The 19112-nt window shown below is 36.8% G+C and overlaps 1 protein-coding gene across 8 annotated transcripts in view; it reads right to left on the bottom strand.

The window, feature by feature from the left end:
* ZNF438 (zinc finger protein 438) overlaps window positions 1-19112 on the bottom strand; it is a 216790-nt gene that overhangs the window by 26994 nt on the left and 170684 nt on the right. For 6 of the 8 annotated variants that reach the window (XM_006158270.3, XM_027775614.1, XM_027775613.1 and 3 more), the window contains one exon: window positions 5453-5520. In XM_006158270.3, coding sequence (XP_006158332.1) covers window positions 5453-5489 — 37 coding nt within the window. In that variant the 5' untranslated portion in view covers window positions 5490-5520. Of the gene's footprint in view, window positions 1-5452; window positions 5521-6336; window positions 6374-17548; window positions 17789-19112 lie in introns of those variants that run through there. The other 2 variants (XM_027775616.1, XR_003551017.1) reach the window with 2 other exon arrangements.

The following is a 19112-nucleotide window of genomic DNA, read 5'->3' on the forward strand; positions in this document are numbered from 1 at the left end:
AAAGATGTAAGCATCTGCTATATGGCAAATGGTCTCAGGGGCAGATGTTTCCATCCTCGTGTTCCTGTCGCTGGGGCTGGATACATTATTTGAACAGATGTACATAATCTGAAAGTGTTGTGTCCCACAGTGACATGTCTCCAACTGCTTTCTATCAAAGTACATAAATGCTATTTGCACCTGCATTTTCATTAATGATAGAAAGGCAGCAGGGGTTCTGACAAAGTGAGCTGTGATGCTATGAAATATATTTACATGGTTAATTGGAATTTCTGAGTGACTCTGATGCCAACCGGCCACACTGACAGTGATGCATGCCCAAGAAAATTATCCGATTACCAGCCTGTTTTTAAAGCAGCGAAAATACAGCTATTTTGAAAAACAATAATCACAACCTGAATTTATTAATAAGACTATTTTAAACTCTACTGTTTTATCTCCAGATAAGGAAATAATTTCCATATAAGGCCTACTTGATATAGTTGCAACCACCTGGGTCATTTCCACTTTGTTCTCAAGGATACTTCTATAGGTACGTGTGTGTTTTCCATTTGTTCTGTCAACAGCACAACATGCTATTTTACAGAAGTCATTACATCAGAAAGTTCCAATTTCCAACATTAAGGAGTTAACCCAAACCAGCTTGAAAATGTCAATTTGTACTTGGTCTGCAGTATAAAATGGAATCAAAAGTCTAAGAACAGCATCTATACCACTTGTTACTATTAAAATGTTTCCATATGAATTTCACCTATTTGGCAACGTAGTATTTCAGTAAGACAGGGGGAATTTTTTTCTCCAATAATGAGGTCACATGACAGTGTTAACCATGAAGGCCACACTTCAGATTACAGTAGATCCCCCTTGCTACTGTGCATTAATGTGAAAGCTGGTGAGCCCAAGAACTTGCAACAGTGGTTTTCTTTCTAGCTTTACTGAGCTAAGAACTGTGGTCACTTCCAACTAATATATTTGTTACTCTATTAATTTAAAATGTAAAATATTGACAAGGCACGAAGTCATCATATCTGAGTTAAATGTTATCAAAATGACTTTTATTCTGCAAATTCTCCTGAGATTTCTACTGTGCTTTGAAAGACTTTTCAAGGTACATTCACATCGAGTTGATTCTCATTATTTGCAGATTCTTCATTTGTTAATTTGCCTACTTGGTAAAATTAGTTTGCAACCTCCAAATCAATACTCACGGCACTTTCGTGGTCATTCATGGACACGTGCAAAAGTTGAGCCACCTGACAGGTACTTTCTACTCTGCATTCTTGTTTCAGCTCCCATATGTAAATTGAGTGTCCTTGTCACAGCCTGTTCAGTCCCATGGTGGTCTGCATTTCTGTGCTTTTCTTGGGTGATTTTACTGTTTAAAATGGCTGTCAAGCACAGTGCTGAAGTGCTATTTAGTGTACTAAGAACTAGAAGACAGTGATGTGTCTTATAGAGAAAACACATGAGTTCAAAAAGCTTCAATCAGGTGTGAGTCAGTGGTGTCTCTGTGACTTCAATGTTAAGGAATCAATATATATTAAATAAAGTATCTTTAAACAGAAACACACATAAAGCAGGAGTGTGGTAACCAGGAGCCTACAGGAAAGTAACCTTGTATATTGCTTAGGAGCAAAGGTTTAGTATTTACTAATTTAGAGTTCCTGGTGACTTTACGGATGTAGAGATGATAGACCACTTTCAGGTTAAATTCCCCAAAAGTAACTCCTGCTTGCACAGGCAGCCGGGTCCTGCTGGGTGCGACAGCTGGAGGAGCAGAGCTCAGGGCTTTGCTCCTTAGTTACCACCTCTTCAAAGGGAATAAACATTTGCTAAAAGAATGTTTGCTTTCATTGACCTTAGAACTTCAGCTTGGTGTTTCATTAAAAAACAAAACAAAACAAAAGATTAAAACATTTTCACAGCATCTGATATGATTTATAAAGAAGGTTCGAGAATTTAAAGCATTTTCAACATAATTTAATATATATTTGGAGAACTCATCACATGCCAGCATGTTTTAAGCCTCCTTTTTTTTTTTTTTTTTTTTATTTGTCTAGAGAGGCATTTTTGTTATAGGGCATGTGAGCTCGCTGGAGAGACACAGAGACAGCAAGCCAGAAAGCGAGAAATCACATCCCCAAGGGGGATGGCCACGCTGCAATTCCTTCTCCTCCATTCTCTTCTCAGGATCTTGCGTATGCATGCACACGTGCCCGGTGTGAGTTTAAGTCACTGGATCTGGGACTCAAACCGTGGTCGACTATGTGGGAGTCCAGCTACATAACTATTATGCCATCTCCTGGTCCCACTATAAACCTTTCTGATAAAGACAGAAAATCTTTTTTATCTCTTATATTCAAAACTTGGGGATAAGATTTATAGTTTTCCCATAACTTTTTCTTTTTGGTATTTTCAGATGATGAGCTAATAGAAATATAAGGATAAGCATTTTGTGTTGGAAAAGAGTAAATTATAGAAAGTGATAAACTGTGTTGGGACCAGCAATTACAGTAATGGCTATGTCGCTGGACTCCCATGTAGTCGACTGCGGTTCAAGTCCTGGACCCAGTGGCTTAAAACTCAGGCCGGATGCGTGTGCATACGTGCATAAGTCCTATCAAGGACTTTGGACTAATGACACTAATTCAAAATAAAAGTCACATCCTCACACATTTAAAAGGATATGAATATTACCTAGCTTGTCAAGTATTCCTTACTTAAGTTATAAAATGCTATATTCATTAATATCAAGATGTTCATTTCTGTAAGAGGTAACTATATATGTTTATGTCTGTAAGACATAAGAATGTATTTTCATGTCGTGCCATTACTATTTATTTTAAAAGTATTGTACTGAAACAGAAAATTGAGGTCCCCCCCGCCCCCGAAGCTCCAAATACTAATTCACAGGATAGACAGAAATGGCTACAGCTCTGCAGTCAAATAATGCACGGATTTTGAAAACGAATAGTAGTTGTTCAGGGAATGCTGTGCTAACAGCAATGGCTCTGGAGGGGCCATTAAGACCGACTGTGTCTCTGTCTCAAAGCATCTGCTTTCTTCCACACACTTCCTATTACCGACATTAAACAGGAACAGCACTCATGATTGGAAAGCTATGTTTACGCAGCTCGAGTGTTAGGACAGAATTGAGAAAAGGGGTAGAAGACCTTGATAGAAGACCTGTTGGGGCTGGCCATTGGTGTAGGGATTAAGGTGCTGGATTCCCACATGGTTGACCATGGTATGAGCTCTGGACCTGACAGCTTAAAAATCACGCCGGGTGCATATGTGCATGTGCCCAGAATCCCATGAGGAGAATGGAGGAGAATAGACTGCTGCAGGACCATTCCCCTGAGGTGGGGGTGAATCCTCACTTTCCCTCTTTCTGTCTCTGTGTCTGTCTGTCTGTCTCTCCAGTGAGCACACTGGAAAACACCTAACAAAACAAAAAAAGACATGTCTACTTGTAGCAGACTTGCCTATGAAATGATAAAACTGAACTATGAAGCTGGGCAAATAACTAGCAATTTTGAATGGCTCCAGTAAAGCAGACCTCCACCGACTTACATGAAGACTCTTGCTGACCAACGGACAGCAAGACCAGTTTTAACCAGCAGTGCAGGGACTTCAACTTTACCTCGCCCTAGCCAGTGTGCGAACTTCAATCACTCTGGCCTAACTTCGGTGAACTTCTCCTTCCAAGCACATAAAACACGTAAGTTGTTCCTGTCAGAGAACCATTTGGCCACGCTGTTTACCCATGTGAGTTTTCTTATCTGGCAAGTAAATAAATTCACTTTTATTTTCCATCTTCCTGGTGGTTTTGTCTTTCCTTCAACAAATCTAAAAGTGGAAGTTACAACTACAGTTGGCCATAAATTATTTATTTATTTATTTAAAATAATAGAGAGCATGTGAATATGCATGAGAGTGAGAAAGAGAGAAAAAGAGAGAGGATCCTCAACAGAGTCTCATCATACTGCAAAGCCCTTTCTCCAGTCTCCAGCTCCTCAGGGGCTTGCTTGGCTGTCTTCATGTGCCCCCACTGTGTTTTCAAGGTTGACCTGTGGAATCTGAACCTCAGGGTGGCTTCCAGCACTCCAGCCCAGCAGGCCACAGGCTTCACCACCTAGGCTGGGTCTCTGATGCTGTTTTCTGCATTGTTTTTAGAAAATTTTGCCAGAGGACATGTGTGCTTGCCAGAAAGACAGAGGGAGTGATAGGAAGAGAAAGAGGAAGCAGTACTTCTAACAGGGCATGGTTACATTGTAATTCCTTCTGTTCCATTTCTCCATCCAGTTGGGATTTGGGGCATAAGTGCACCAGTATCCAGCCAGGATTTGGATCACATGGCCAGCTATGTGGGATCTAGCCCTCTTACCCACTAGACCATGAGGCCAGCCCACATGTCTCTTTTTGAGAAACACAGTTTTTCTTTTTTTGTTTTGTTTTGTTTTTTTAAGAGGTTTTTGCTATAGGGCGCGTGTGCTTGCCAGACAGAGAGAGAGAGACAGAGAGACAGAAAGTGAGAAATCACTCCCGAGGGGGAGTGGCCACGCTGCAATCCCTTCTCCATTCTCCTTTCAGGATCCTGGGCACGTATGCACACGCATCCGGCCTGAATTTTAAGCCACTGGGTCCAGGACTTGAACCGCGGTCGACTACATGGGAATCCAGCGACATAGCCATTACTCTAATTGCTGGTCCCAACACAGTTTACCACTTTCTATAATTTACTCTTTTCCAACACAGAATGTTTATCCTTACATTTCTATTAGCTCATCATCTGAAAATACCAAAAAGAAAAAGTTATGGGAAAACTATAAATCTTATCCCCAAGTTTTGAATATAAGAGATAAAAAGCTGTGGTAAAATAAGTAAAGTAATACTCTTACACAGAAAGAAATAATCATGACACTAAAATTTAAAAGATAGCAAAAATTATCATTAGAGGATGTTACAATGTGAAATGAAATCTCTTTATCTAAAATGAGAAAACACATAACTAGGAAGAGCTAGAATTTCTCATTAGATCTCTGTTTACAATGTTACTTGTTCTTCCTTGCTTTAAAACCACATCTCTTGGTCCCTTTCTTCCATTTGGTTGGCTTCTACACGTATGTTAGTATCCTGAGCAAATGTCACCTCTCTCTCTTTTAATTTTTTAATATTAATTTTATTTATTATTATTATTGTTTTTAATTTGCTATAGGACATTTGTGCTTACCAGAGAGAGAGAGAGTGGGACAGAGAAAGGGAGAAAGCAAGCTGCCAGGTCTGGGACTCGAACTACGGTCAGCTGGAAAGCTGAGTTATTATACATAATTACAGTTTCTGTTTGTAATTCTGGGAAATAAGTCACCTTATGATTAGAGGATAGTGACACTTAATGTATAAATTATTTTTAACATACACATTACCTTTTCCTCAGCATAGCGTCTCTTACCTTGATCTTTTGGTGGTATTGATAAAGAATTCTGCATTATGATGTACTTGACTTGAAAAGTAACTTTCCTAAAAATAACCAAGCACAAATAATAATTAGAAAATAATTCAGATGTCATCTTAATGCATACTAGAACTGGAGATCGAAAACTTTTTTTATATTTTATTTTACTTTTTAGATATTTTAGATTTTTTTATAAGTACATGAGTAATAAATAATGTGGATAATTAAGAACTGATGTTTTTATCCTCTTATGTGTCTGCAGACAGGATTTTACTACTCGTATTAGAGTGGGCTTTAAGAGGGATGCAATGACATGAGGAGTCAGGGCCCTTCCTGCATCTCTGCTTCTGCAGAGTCCTGTACAAACAGGAATTTGAGATTCTCTAAAATGCCCTGCCCAGTAGTCATTGTTTTTTTTTTTTGTAGAGGTTTTTGCTATAGGATAAGTGCACTCACCAGAGAGACAGAGAGAGACAGAGAGACAGAAAGTGAGAAATCACCCTCCAGGGGGGATGACCACGCCACAATCCCTTCTCCTCCATTCTCCCTTTGGGATCCTGGGCACGCACGCACACGCGCCTGGCATGAGTTTTAAGCCACCGGGTCCAGGACTTGAACCACGGTCAACTACATGGGAGTCCAGTGACATAGCCATTACACTAACTGCCGGTCCCAGTAGTCATATTTTAAATTCTCCATTTAAAAAGGAAAAAACTAAAGCCAACAGGTGGTGTGGTTGTTAAGGCACTGGATTCCCACCTGGGTGACTCCACGTTTCAATTCCCAGACACTGTAGTCTGAAAATGATGCCAGGTGTGTGTATATGATGCCCAAAGTCCCAAGAGGAGAATGTAGGAGAGGAGACTGGAACATGGCCTTACCCCTTGGTGGTGATTTCTCACTTCCTGTCTCTGTCTCTTTTTGGTGAGCACATGTACCTTGTGATAAAATCCCTGAAAAAAGAAGAAAAAAAAAAAACTGAAAAGGCTTAACAATATAGGTGAAGGTAATACAATTACAACAAAGTCACTTGATCAAATATAATGCAGTCATTAAAATATAATTAAGATTATGTAGCAACATAAAAGATGTTGAAGATACACTGGACGAACTACTAAATGATACACATTAGCATCACAACTATAGAAAAATAAAGGCATAGAAAAACACACACACAAAAAATATATATGCATTGTGTTTGGTGACAGAATTATAGGTATTTTTTTCCAACAATTTCAGTTATTTTCCAAATTGTCTGGAGAGTAGGCTCCATATTAATAACACACTTAAATATAAGACAATTAAAATCCTAGAAAAAAGATATATTTTCATAAGCTTTAAACGTGTAAGTTATTTCTAAGTGTGACACCAATCACAGAAATCATAAAGATAAAGACTGATAAAGTTTCTCATTTAAAGTTTAAACAAGAAAATAGGGCAAAATAAAAAGGCACATGTGTAAAGAAGCTCCTGGACGCCAACAGTCCAAGGAGCTCTATGTTCCCCAGAGCGGCAGGCACTGCCCTGTTCCCACTAGCCAGACTGAAAACACTCGGAATTCTCACGGCACTGGTAAAGTACACCGATGACCTCATCTTAGTAGGGGAAATAATTAGCCCTGGACCGAGCATTTCTCAGGTTTCACAAAGCAAACCTCAAGGCATGAAAGGATCAATTGGTTTCCAAGTATCTTAACTGGATATCAGAACAAAACTCAAAAATATATACAGAAAACCAAAAATACCCATCACCCAACAAAGTAAAAATCATAATGCCTGATATCTAATAAAAAATTATCGAACATGCAAAGAAGCAGGAGAATATGAACCACAATGTAGAAAATGATCCAAACTGACCCAAGGCTGACACAGATGTTCTAATTAGCAGCCAAGGCCATTCGGTGTATTTACATGTGGAAATATATATATATATATTTTTATTATTATTAATTATTATTAATATGGAGCCTACTCTCCAGACAATTTGGAAAATAACTAAAATTGTTGGAAAAAAATACCTATAATTCTGTCACCAAACACAATGCATATATATTTTGTGTGTGTGTGTTTTTCTATGCCTTTATTTTTCTATAGTTGGTGCCCAAGATCCCAAGAGGAGAATGGAGGAGAAGGGATTGCGGCATCGCCATCCCCCCTAGGGGGTGATTTCTCGCTTTCTGTCTCTCTGTCTCTCTCTGTCTGTCTGGCGAGCGCACGCGCCATAGCAAAAAAACCCAAAAAACAAAAACAACAACAAAGAAAAAACAAAAACCTCTCCAAAAAACAAACAAACAAAAAAACCCTACAATGTATAAGATGAAAAATACAGTGGGTGAGATTAATGGTATGTGAGACCTAATAGAAGTTACTGGCAAATGTGGAGGCAGAGCAATAAAGACTACCCAGAAACTCGGGGAGAAGAGAGTAAAAGAGTGAACAAAGCATGAAAGCTGTAACTCGGAAAGGTCTACTATACCAGTAACTGGAAAGAAGAGAGAGGAAACAGAAACATTATTTTAAGAAATAATGGCAGAACATTTTCCAAATTTAATAAAGATATAAACACACAGACTCCAAGCTGATGCACAAGAAACATGATAATTTTACCAAGGTATATTATGGCCAAATTAATCAAAACTAGTAAAAAAAAAAAGAACATTTCAAAAGCAGTCATAGATAAAGGTACTCTGCATATATAGGGACAATGACAACAGGGATAGCAGATCTCATATTGGCAACAATGCAAGTGGCAGTGACATCTTTAGAATACTGGGGTAGGGGCAACAACCCTGTAATCTAGAATTCTATGTCCTTCAAAGAAAATGCCAGTCAGATGGCTTTTCTGGTGACTTCCACTAAATATTTAAGAAATAAATAATACCAGTAATTATATGAAGAGTCTTCTAGAAAACTGAAAGGAGGGAATCCTTACTATCTAAGAAGTGCACAGTATTTAGATAGCAAAAGCAGATAAAGCTGTTACCAGGAAAGAAACCTATAGGCCAATAACACTCATAAGCATAGATGCAAATGTTAGAATCAAAATTTTAGCAAGCCAAATCCAATAATACAATAAAATACCATAACCAAGTAAGGTTATCATAGAAATACACACTTGGTTTAACATTCAAAATCAATATAATTTGCCTACTATCAATAGATGCAGACAAAATCCCACATCGTTTCCTGCTAAAATCTTAAGACAATTAAGAACTGAAGGGAACGTGAACACCCTGGTAAAGGACACTGATGAGAAGCCTAAATTTAACACCTTACTAAGTCATGAAAGACTGAATGCTTTCCCTCCATGCTTACAAATAGAAGAAGGGTACCCACTCTTCTCTGTCCAACACTGTATCAGAAGTTTTAGCCAGTGTAATAAAGCAAAATAAGTAAAACTTATTCAGACAGGGAAATAAAACATGCAATTGCCTTTATTTGCAGAGGATCTGATTGTCTATGAAGAAAATTAAATGAAATCTCCAAAACCCTCTGCAAATTAATAACTGAGGTTACCAAGGTTGCAGAATACAAGATTAATATCCAAAAATAAATTACTTTTCTATAAACTAGTGACAATCAGAAATTGAGACAACAAATCAGAAATGAAAATTTAAAATACTGCCCCAGCAGGTGGTGGGGGGTTATGGCAGCTGAATTCCATATGGTCAATTTTACAGTTGTAGTCCCAAACATGGTGGCTTCAAAATCAAACTGGGCACATGTGTGCACATGCCCAAAATTCCAAGAAGAGATGGAGGAGAAGGGATTGTGGGGTGGCTATCCCCACTATGGGATGAGTTCTCTCTTTCTCTCTCTCTCTCGTGAGTGTATGCACCCTATAGGAAATTTAAAAAAGAAAAAAAAAACTCTAAAATACTATTTGTAACAGCATAAAAAGTTAATTAAGGATAAGCTCTGTAAAACAAGCCCTGGTAGTATTATACTTGTAGTATTATAAAATGGTAATTTTGAAAAATAATTTGGTATTTTCTCCAAAAGTTAAACACACACCTACCATAGGATCCAGCTGATCCCTTCCTACTGAGCCAAGAGAAAAGAAAGCAATGCTGATACAAAGACTTGTACAAAGAATGTTTGTAGCAGCTTCATTTGTAAGAGCCCCAAATCAGGAATACCCCAAATGTTCATGGTAAAATTTATAAACACACCATGGAGCACAACTCAGCAAGGTCCAGGAACAAACTATCAACCCACATTATAGCAGGTGGCTCTGCAGGAACACTGTGCCATACAAAGGAAGCCAGATGAGAATGAGAACATGGTGTATCACTCTACTTACACAGGACTTCAGAACATGCCAACTACAGGGCCAGAAAGCAGATCGGTGGGTGCCAGAAACAAGGAGGGATGGGAGGAAGAGCCAATAAGTGGGCATAAGGAATATGTGTGTGTGTGTGTGTGTGTGTGTGAACCCACTGGGGTGGGGATATATTATCTTGATTATGGTTAAGTTTTCAGGAGTATGTGTGTGTTTGTGTGTGTACATATATATATGTGTGTGTGTATATACATATACATATATATGGATCCATTGGGGTGAGGATATATTCATTATCTTGATTATGGTTAAGGTTACAGGAGTGTTTGTGTATGTGTGTATGTGTGTGTGTGTGTATATATACACACACACACATATATATACACACTCATTGAGGTGAGGGTATATTATCTTGATTATGGTTAAGGTTTCAGGAGTGTGTGTGTGTGTGTGTGTGTATGTGTATATATATGTGTGTGTGTTGACTATGGTTAAGGTTTCAGGAGTGTGTTTATGTGTGTATATGTTACACATTTGTCACATTGTATTTTAAATATGTGTAATTTATTATATGTCAATTATATCTTAATACGGCTGTTAAAAATGAAAAGGTAAAAAACTGAGAATGTATAGTAGACATACTATTAATTTAACAAATGGTGTTTGAAGTGCTATATTATACACACTGGAAAGGAAATAATAGACATGGTCCTTGTGTTTATGTTTAGTATAAAAAAAATGAATGAGGGAACATTCCACTATAAAAATGAGCAGACTTCAAAATATGTAAGAGATACTAATCATAAGACTTAAGCATAACGAAAAATCAAAGAAACACACATTTTTAAAATAAAACTACTTTTGTTTGCTTACACATTGGGGAAAAATGAGTGAAAAAATGCAAGCTCAGCTGGGAAAGCCTGAGGAAAGGGGCATGCTCCTGTGCTCTGAGTTCTACAGCGGGCACAACTCGGGGAAGGGGGTGCGTTGGCAGTGTGCATCCTGAGCCTTCCAGCTCTGCACTCCTATTGGTCTAGGCCTTCCTAGGATTCTTCACTTCTAGGAACTTATCGGAGGAAATTGTCATGGTAATATATAAAGTCATATACCATCATAATCACCATCATCATTCTCATTACCTTAAAAAACCCAGGGTGTGGAGCCAGCAGATGGTGTAGCAGTTATGTTGCTGGACTCCCACATGGCCAACCCCGGATTGAGTCCCAAACCTGCTGGCTTGAAAATCATGCTGGCCATGTGTGTGTGGGTGCCCAAGATCCTGAGAGCCGAATGGGTAAGGGGTTGTGGCATGGCCATCCCCCTGGGGGGTGATTTTTCACTTTCTCTCTCACTATCTCTGTCTGTCTCTCTCTGGCAAGCACATGCTAAAAAACTTATTTTTTAATTCAGGGTTTTACTTAAAATATGTAAAAGATATAAAATCCCTAAGTAAATTAGGACATATTTTTATAATGAAACTATTTTTAAGATGTTTCTTTAAATATCTGAAAACATAAAAAATCCTTACGATGTGTTTGGTTATAGAGTCATATGGCTCAATTTTTTAAAAATATATTCATGAGAAAAGCTACCAAATATTAGAAGTGGCTATCTCTGGGACCAGCAGTTGGTGTAATGGCTTTGTCGCTGGACTCCCATGTAGTTGACCATGGTTCGAGTCCCAGTCTCGGTGGTTTAAACTCAAGCCGGACTCGTGTGTGTGCATGCCCAAGATCCCAAGAGGAGGAGAATGGAGGAGAAGGGATTGCAGCATGGCCATCCCCCCTGAGGGGTGATTTCTCTCTTTCTATCTCTCTGTCTCTATCTTTCTGGTGAGAGCACACACCCTACAGAAAAGAACACACCCAAAAAAAAAAAAAAAAAAAAAAAAAAACCCCCAAAAAAAAAAAAAAAAAAAAAAAGAAGTGGTTATCTCTGACTGGGGCATTAAATTGTTACTTTTCTGTTTATGCTTACGGATGTATTACCCAGTTTTCCCAACAGAAAAATATCATCTTTGCAATAAGAAAAAAAAGTTTTAAATTGTTTAGAAATGCTAAAAAAAAAAAAGTTTTAAATTGTTTAGAAATGTTACATTAGAAAAGAAGTGCCATCAAAATATTTTAATCATACTTCTAATATCTTGGTATTTAACAGAGCAAACTCACTCAGGGTCATATTGTCTATTACTGCTGCATAAAGCACTGCTGTAGTTAATTCTACTGTAATTATGAAAAATGAATAAATTGTATAATAAATACAACTAAGGCTTATTAAAGAGTGCTTGTTTGAGTAATCACAATATTGCATCTTCTAATTGTAAAGGATAATAGCTCATCATATAAATATGCTGGAGGAAGAGATGCATTAAATAGTCACATAATATCTAACAGTATTTTCTAGACTCACACAAAGAGAGTCAAAGTACATTATTCCTTGAGGCAGCATGGTACAGCCCTAGCATTCAATGTGCCCTGCACAGTATGCAAGAATCTCTGAAAATTATAACCTGACTTTTCTTGCTTGCATTACTAAAAAGTATATTAAGTAGAAAAATCTATCAGAAAGGAACAAAAATAAAAGAATGCACACAGTGAATGCCATTGATTATAGCAAGATCTAATACAATGTGCTTCACAAATCACTCATATGATTCCCTTTAATTTTAGTTAATATGACATATTTAAACAGAGTTGATTAAAAAGGAAAATTAGGTGAATTGGTACTTGAGAAAGTGACAGCTGGTGCTAGAAATGAAAATTTTCCATTTATTCCTCTTTGAGGAAACCTAAGACACACATTGCCTTGTCTTTGTTAAATTGCCTTGCCAAAGTTGCTAAAAATAAATATGGATACAGAATCAGAGAGAATAAAAGAAAATCACATGCTTAAAAACTTATTAACATTAATTCCTGTTGTGTGTGTTAAGTGCTTGTTCTTGTGTGTATGTGGCACCAAGCACAGAGTTGCAAGGTGGATGTCAATCTAGATTATTTTTTTCCAGGAAACTGTTTCCTAGGGAATAAACATGTCATACATCATCAGACTGACAAACTATTATTCAGATAAATGTCATAATATAATAAATTTGGCCAGGAGAACTCAGAATATGAAAATATAAAACTGAAAATATTTAAAAAGGTAATGAGTTTTGGTGTCTTACAACTGGTCATTTATAACAGGCTTTTATTTAAACATCTAACCCACCCTGATTGGACAGCAGCTCTTCTAACTGGCTTCCCTCTGTTTTTGATTTGACTGTGATCTTATGCCTCTTTTTAAAGCATAACATAGTGATAGTTCCACAATATTTTAGGTTTGAGGCTAGAACCAGAATCAGTGAATCCACAGATGATGACTTTACCTAGACACTATCCCACACTACAGCACTTTTGTAAGGAATGTTGCTATGTGTTGGACTCATTACAAGTAATTCACATATGCTTCTTATCCTCATACAAGGATCAGCACTGTTATCATCAAGTCAAGAAACGGAGGCTTAAAGAAAATTAAGTGGTATAGAAGAAATATACCTTAATGAAATAAATGTCATATATATCTAACTCACAGTTACCATCATACTGAATGGAGGAAAGTTGAATGCATTCCCTCTAAAATATGAAACAAGATAAAGATGCCCACTTTCACCACAGCAATTAGGTGCAAAAGTATTATATTAGCCAGAGCAATCAGCAAAAAGAAAGAAATAAAGGGCATCTGAACTGGAAAGGAGAATGTCAAATTATCTCTGTTTGCAGATGACATGATTTTACATATAGATATCCTAAGGACTCTAATAGAAAACTAGTAGAACTAATACATTAATTTTGTAAAGTTATAGAATACAAAGTCAATATACAAAAATTAGCACTGTTCCTATACATCAATAATACACTATCTGAAAACTACATAAAGAAATCAAGAAAGCAATCTCATTTAAAATAGCTAACAAACAAACATAAACCCTGTAAGAATAAATTTAACCATGGCAAAAGAGCTCTACAATGAAAATTTCTGATGAAAGACAAGACGGTGACACAAATAAATAGATATTCTATGTTAACAGATTGAAAGACCTAAAATTGTTAAGAATGTCCACACTATCATAAGTGACCTACAAGATCAATGCAATCCCTATCAAAAATACTAATGGCATTCCTCACAAAAATAGACAATCATATGGAACCATAAAACACCCCAAATAGCCAAAGCAATCTTGAGCAAAAAGAACAAAAGTTGAAATATCACACTACCTGACTTTAAAATACACTATAGAGAAAAAGGAACCAAACCAACAGGGTACTGCACAAAAACAGACACAAAGACCAAAGGAACAGAATAAAGAACCCAGAATAAATCCGCACATTTATAGTCAACTAATTTTCGGCAAAGATGCCAAGAACATACACTGGAGATAGAAGAGTCTTTTCAATAAATAGTCTTTTGGGGCCAGTAGTTAGCGTAATGGCTATGTCGCTGGACTCCCACGTAGTCGACCGTGGTTCGCATCCCGGACCCGGTGGCTTAAAACTCACGCCAAGCGCGTGTGTGTGAGTGCCCAAGATCCCGAGAGGAGAATGGAGGAGAAGGGATTGCGGCATGGCCATCCCCTCTGGGGGGTGATTTCTCGCTTTCTGTCTCTCTGTCTCTCTCTGTCTGTCTGGTGAGCGCATGTGCCCTGTGGCAAAAACTTCTCCAAATAAATAAATAAATAAATAAATAGTCTCTTTAAATAAACAGACTCTTAAATAAATTGGATATCCACAAGCAGAAGAATGAAACTGGACTCCTGTAGTAACCATTTACAAAAATCAAATCAAAATGGATTAAGACTTGAATATAAGACCTGAAATTATGAAACTACTTGAAAAATTAAGGGGGAACACTTCATGACATTGGTATGGGCAAGGATTTTTTTTTTTTTTCTTGGATAAGACTTTGATAGCACAGACAACAGAAGCAAACACAGAAAAATAGAATTACTTCAAACTAAAGAGCCTTCTGCACAGCAAAGGCAATAGTCAACAGAGTGAAGAGACAACTTCCAAAGTGGGAGAAAATATTTGCAAACTATCATCTAACAGGGGGTTAATATCCAGAATATAGAAGGAACTCAACCAACTCAACAGGAAAAAAGCAAAAGAAAAAAATCCACAAATAATCTGAACTCATATTTTTTGAAAGAAGACATACAAATAATTTATGTGATTTTTTTTTTTTTTTGAGAGATTTTTGCTATAGGGCTTTTGCACCTACTGGAGAGACAGAAAACAAGAAATCATACCCTGGGGGGTTGGTCACATCTCAATCCCTTCTCTATTCTTTTCTTGAGATTTTGGGCATGCACGCACACACACCCAGTGTGAGTTTTAAGCCACCAGATTCGTGACTTGAACTGCAAGTTGACTACATGGGAGTCCAGCATCTTAACTGTTATACCATCTGCTGGTTCCATGAAAAACTTTTTAAATGAAGTATTTTTACATAAAAATGCTCATCATCACTATCATCATGCAAATGCAAATGAAAACCAAAATGAGATATCATCTCAGCTCAAGCAGAATGGCTATTATGAAAGAGACAAAAAAAAAAAAAGTAACAAATACTGGCAAGGATGTGGAGAAATGTAAATTCTTAAAACAATATTGGTGGAAATGTAAATTAGTACAGTCATTACAGAAACAGCATAAAATTATCTCAAAAATTAAAATAGAACTACTATATGATCCAGCAATCCCACTTCTGGGTATATCCAAAAGAAATTAAATTAGTATGTTGAAGAGATATATCTGTACAATCATGTTTATAGTAGTAATATTTAGAGTAACACGAATGTGAAATTCAATCTAAGTGTTCATGAAGAGATAAAGTAAATGTGATACCTACATAATGAAATATTATTCAGCCATAAAAAGAACAAAATACTGTCATTTGTGTAACATAGATGAGCCTGGAGGACATTATATTAAGTGAAATAAGCCAGACATAAATATGACATGATATCACTCTCATAAAGAATCTAAAAAAATTGTTCTCGTATTAGTAGAGAGTAGCTACAAATGCAAAAGTTAGTTGAGATGGGAGTGATGGAAAAAGGTGGTCAACAGGTATAAAGTTACAGTTAGGTAGGATAAATACATTTTAGGATTCCATTGCATAGCATGGTGACTATAGTTAACATATATCATATATGTTGTGTATATTGTGTATCATATATATTATGTATTTCAAAGTAGCTAGGATTTTGAATATTCTCACCTCAAAGAAACAATAAATGTTCGAGGTAATGATATGCTAATTACCCTAATTTGATCATTTCACCTGTATACATGTATGGAAACACCATTTTGTACCCCACAAATATATATATTGTGTCAATTTAAAATAAAACTTAAAAGAAAAACAAATTAAGCAACTTGTTCAAGGTCACTGAGATGAGTCAGAATGCATTCCTTAGGTGAGTCTAATTTCCAAGTCTATACACTCTCCTGTTTTCCTGTGTGTAGATTCTCTCTCCCAACTCCCTTTCCTTTTTCTTTCTCAGGCATACAAGTATGTCAACGAAATCTACATAGAATGCCTCTGTGCTGAATACCAGAATTCAAGGAAAGTCAGTAAAAGAAAAAAGATGTGAAGACCAAAGTTAATAGGAAAAAGTGATTTAGAAAAGCTGGCCAAGGAATAAAATTGAGCAATATATGAAACTCTGGGGAAATAAGAGCCATTGTTAAACATCTGGAGCACTGGTTTTGAAGGATTAAGGGAAAACTTATATAACTTCAGTAAACAGGACTAGTACCAGCGAGAAACACAAAGTTATAAAGAGGCAAATTTCAATGGAATATAAGAACTTTCTCACAATTACTGTTATTCAACTATGGACTAGACATTATATGAAACATTAAACTCCATCACTGAAAAAGTTGAAGAAAAAGCTGACTAAAACTTTTTATCTTCAGCCTTAAGAATACATAGAGTAAACTTTGGGACCACGGGCAGTAAAGGACTCAGAGAGGCTGTATAACCTCAAACTTCACAGAGTTGAAAGACCACCTTTTGTTTGCTGTGTTAAGTAGATGAAAATGGTCATGACACAGAGAAGGAACAGAAGAAACTGCCTAGATGAATCTGTAATTCTAAAGTATTCAGCGCTGCTCTTTACTTTTTATATACTTAGATCTTATCTGAAAAATACTTGTTGAACTTGAAGATAAATTTTCCTGGCTTGTTGTAAGTAATTTATATGCCCATTACTTTTCACTGTTTCTTTCTTTCTTTTTTTTTTTTTTAATTAACTGTCCAAGTCAACTGTATTGAAGTATAATTTACATATGACAAAGTGCACCCCATTTTAGCTATAGCAAGTGATAAGAGTACAGTTAGATCTGTTTTGAGAGATGTATACACACCTGTGATAATTGCATTAATCATGCTTTTTGTTTAAAAATATATTTTCCCATATTTTATGATACTTTGATATTTTGGGAGCCCTTTCTAGCCTGGAAAAGGCTGTCCTTCCCAGGACTGGCTAATTCCTAGAGACTGCAAATGACTTCCCTTTGAGCAAAGCCCTTCATACTCAACCAACCCCCAAAGCCCAAATTCCTAACGACTTTAACTCTCACACACAAGCCAATATTTCCCTCAGCCTAAATCAGCCCAAGGTCAGATACAGACCACTGGAGTTCCAGTTTTTTGAAATTATTCAAGCTAGCCAACCCTAAATTGTTTAACTTCCCTGCCCTGCCTCTCCCAAGGGAACCACAGTAGGGGCTCTGAGATACTCTTTCCCCTTTTGCCTCCTGCCTCCTGACTGGCCTTGGTACTTCCCCGTGTGGCCTGTGTAGCATGGTGTGATCCTCCTCTTGGAAACTCTAAAGGTAGTTGCCTCTGTTTCTGTCACCTTACCATGCCTGATTAAAACAACCCAATGTATTTCTATATACTCACCAGTGAAAACATACACCACCAACCTCAAAAAGTTCCCTTCTGCCCTTTTGTAATCAATCCTCATCTGTCATTCCTGGCCCCAGGAAACCACTGATGCTGTCCCTGTAAATTAGTTTTGCTTAGTCTAGGATTTCACATCCTTTCATATAAATCAAATAGTATAGATTCTTTTATTATGTGTAACAGTTGATTATTCTTTCCTGTTGTTGAATAGTATTTCATCATATGAATGTAACACAATGTATTTTTCCATTCATCCACTGATGGATAGTTGTTGCTAGTTTCTGGTTATCATGAACATAACATAAAAACAAACACTTGTGTGTAAATTTTTGTGCAGATAAAGTTTTTCATTTCTCTTGGGTAAAAACGTAAGAGTGGAATTGCTGGGTAGTATAATAAGCATGTGTTTAACTTTATAAGCAATTGACTATTCTCCAAAGTAGTTGTACTATATTTATTGATTAAAACAAACACACACACACACACCAAAAAACTACTGGGGCCAGCAGTGGTGTGGAGGTTAGGATGGCTGAATCCCATATGGTTGGCTGTATGCTCGGAGTCTGATACCCAGTAGCTTAAAAGCACACCAGAGCATGTGCGTGCATGCTCCAAATCCCTGGAGGAGAATGGAGACAAGGGATTATAGCATGGCCATCCTCCCAGGGAATGATTTCTCACTTTCCATCTCTGCATCTCTCTAGAGTTTGCACATGTTCTATAGCAAACTAAAAGACAAACAAAATTACCTTTCCTAAGCAATGATGGAATTGATGTTTCTCAATATCAAAAAGACCCAAATACCTTAAGGCTCAATTCTGTTAAAATACTAGGAACATATAAATCCTGACTAATAATAAATTCATCATCTGCTCAATTGTAATAAATGCTATTCTCATTCCAATCCATCTTATGTAAGAAACAAAAATAAATTCCTCAAATTGGTACTAAAGTATTAGAAAAGTTAACAATTATTCCTCAAATTGGTACTAAAGTATTAGAAAATATAACAATCTACAGAGTAAGTGTTGACCCATTTAATAAATTCTCAATGCTTATATTAACATTTACAATTAATATAACATTTTAGTGTTTGGCAATCTTCCTTTCCTCAATGTGGCCAATGAGTTCAATAAAAAAGTACCTCTTTAAATTCAGATATTTGTGAATGTCAGCCATTGACAAAATAAAATGCTTTATGAGTCACTGCGTAAGACTAGTTCAGACTCTTTCAAGGTATTGTTCTACTTAGGGTTGGAGAAACTTGATAGTTCTAATTTCTCTAAAGTTTTAGACATGTTGTTATAGTGGTCTTATAAGATGCTCATGACTGTTCCCCAAACTACAAACTACAAAAGACTACAGACTCTTAATTTTTGAGTTCATGTTTCCACTTAATCTCAAGTATGGAATGAGTTTAAAA

This window comes from Tupaia chinensis, unplaced genomic scaffold (genome assembly GCF_000334495.1).
Source record: "Tupaia chinensis unplaced genomic scaffold, TupChi_1.0 Scaffold000578_2, whole genome shotgun sequence".
NCBI classification, from domain to species: Eukaryota; Metazoa; Chordata; class Mammalia; order Scandentia; family Tupaiidae; genus Tupaia; species Tupaia belangeri.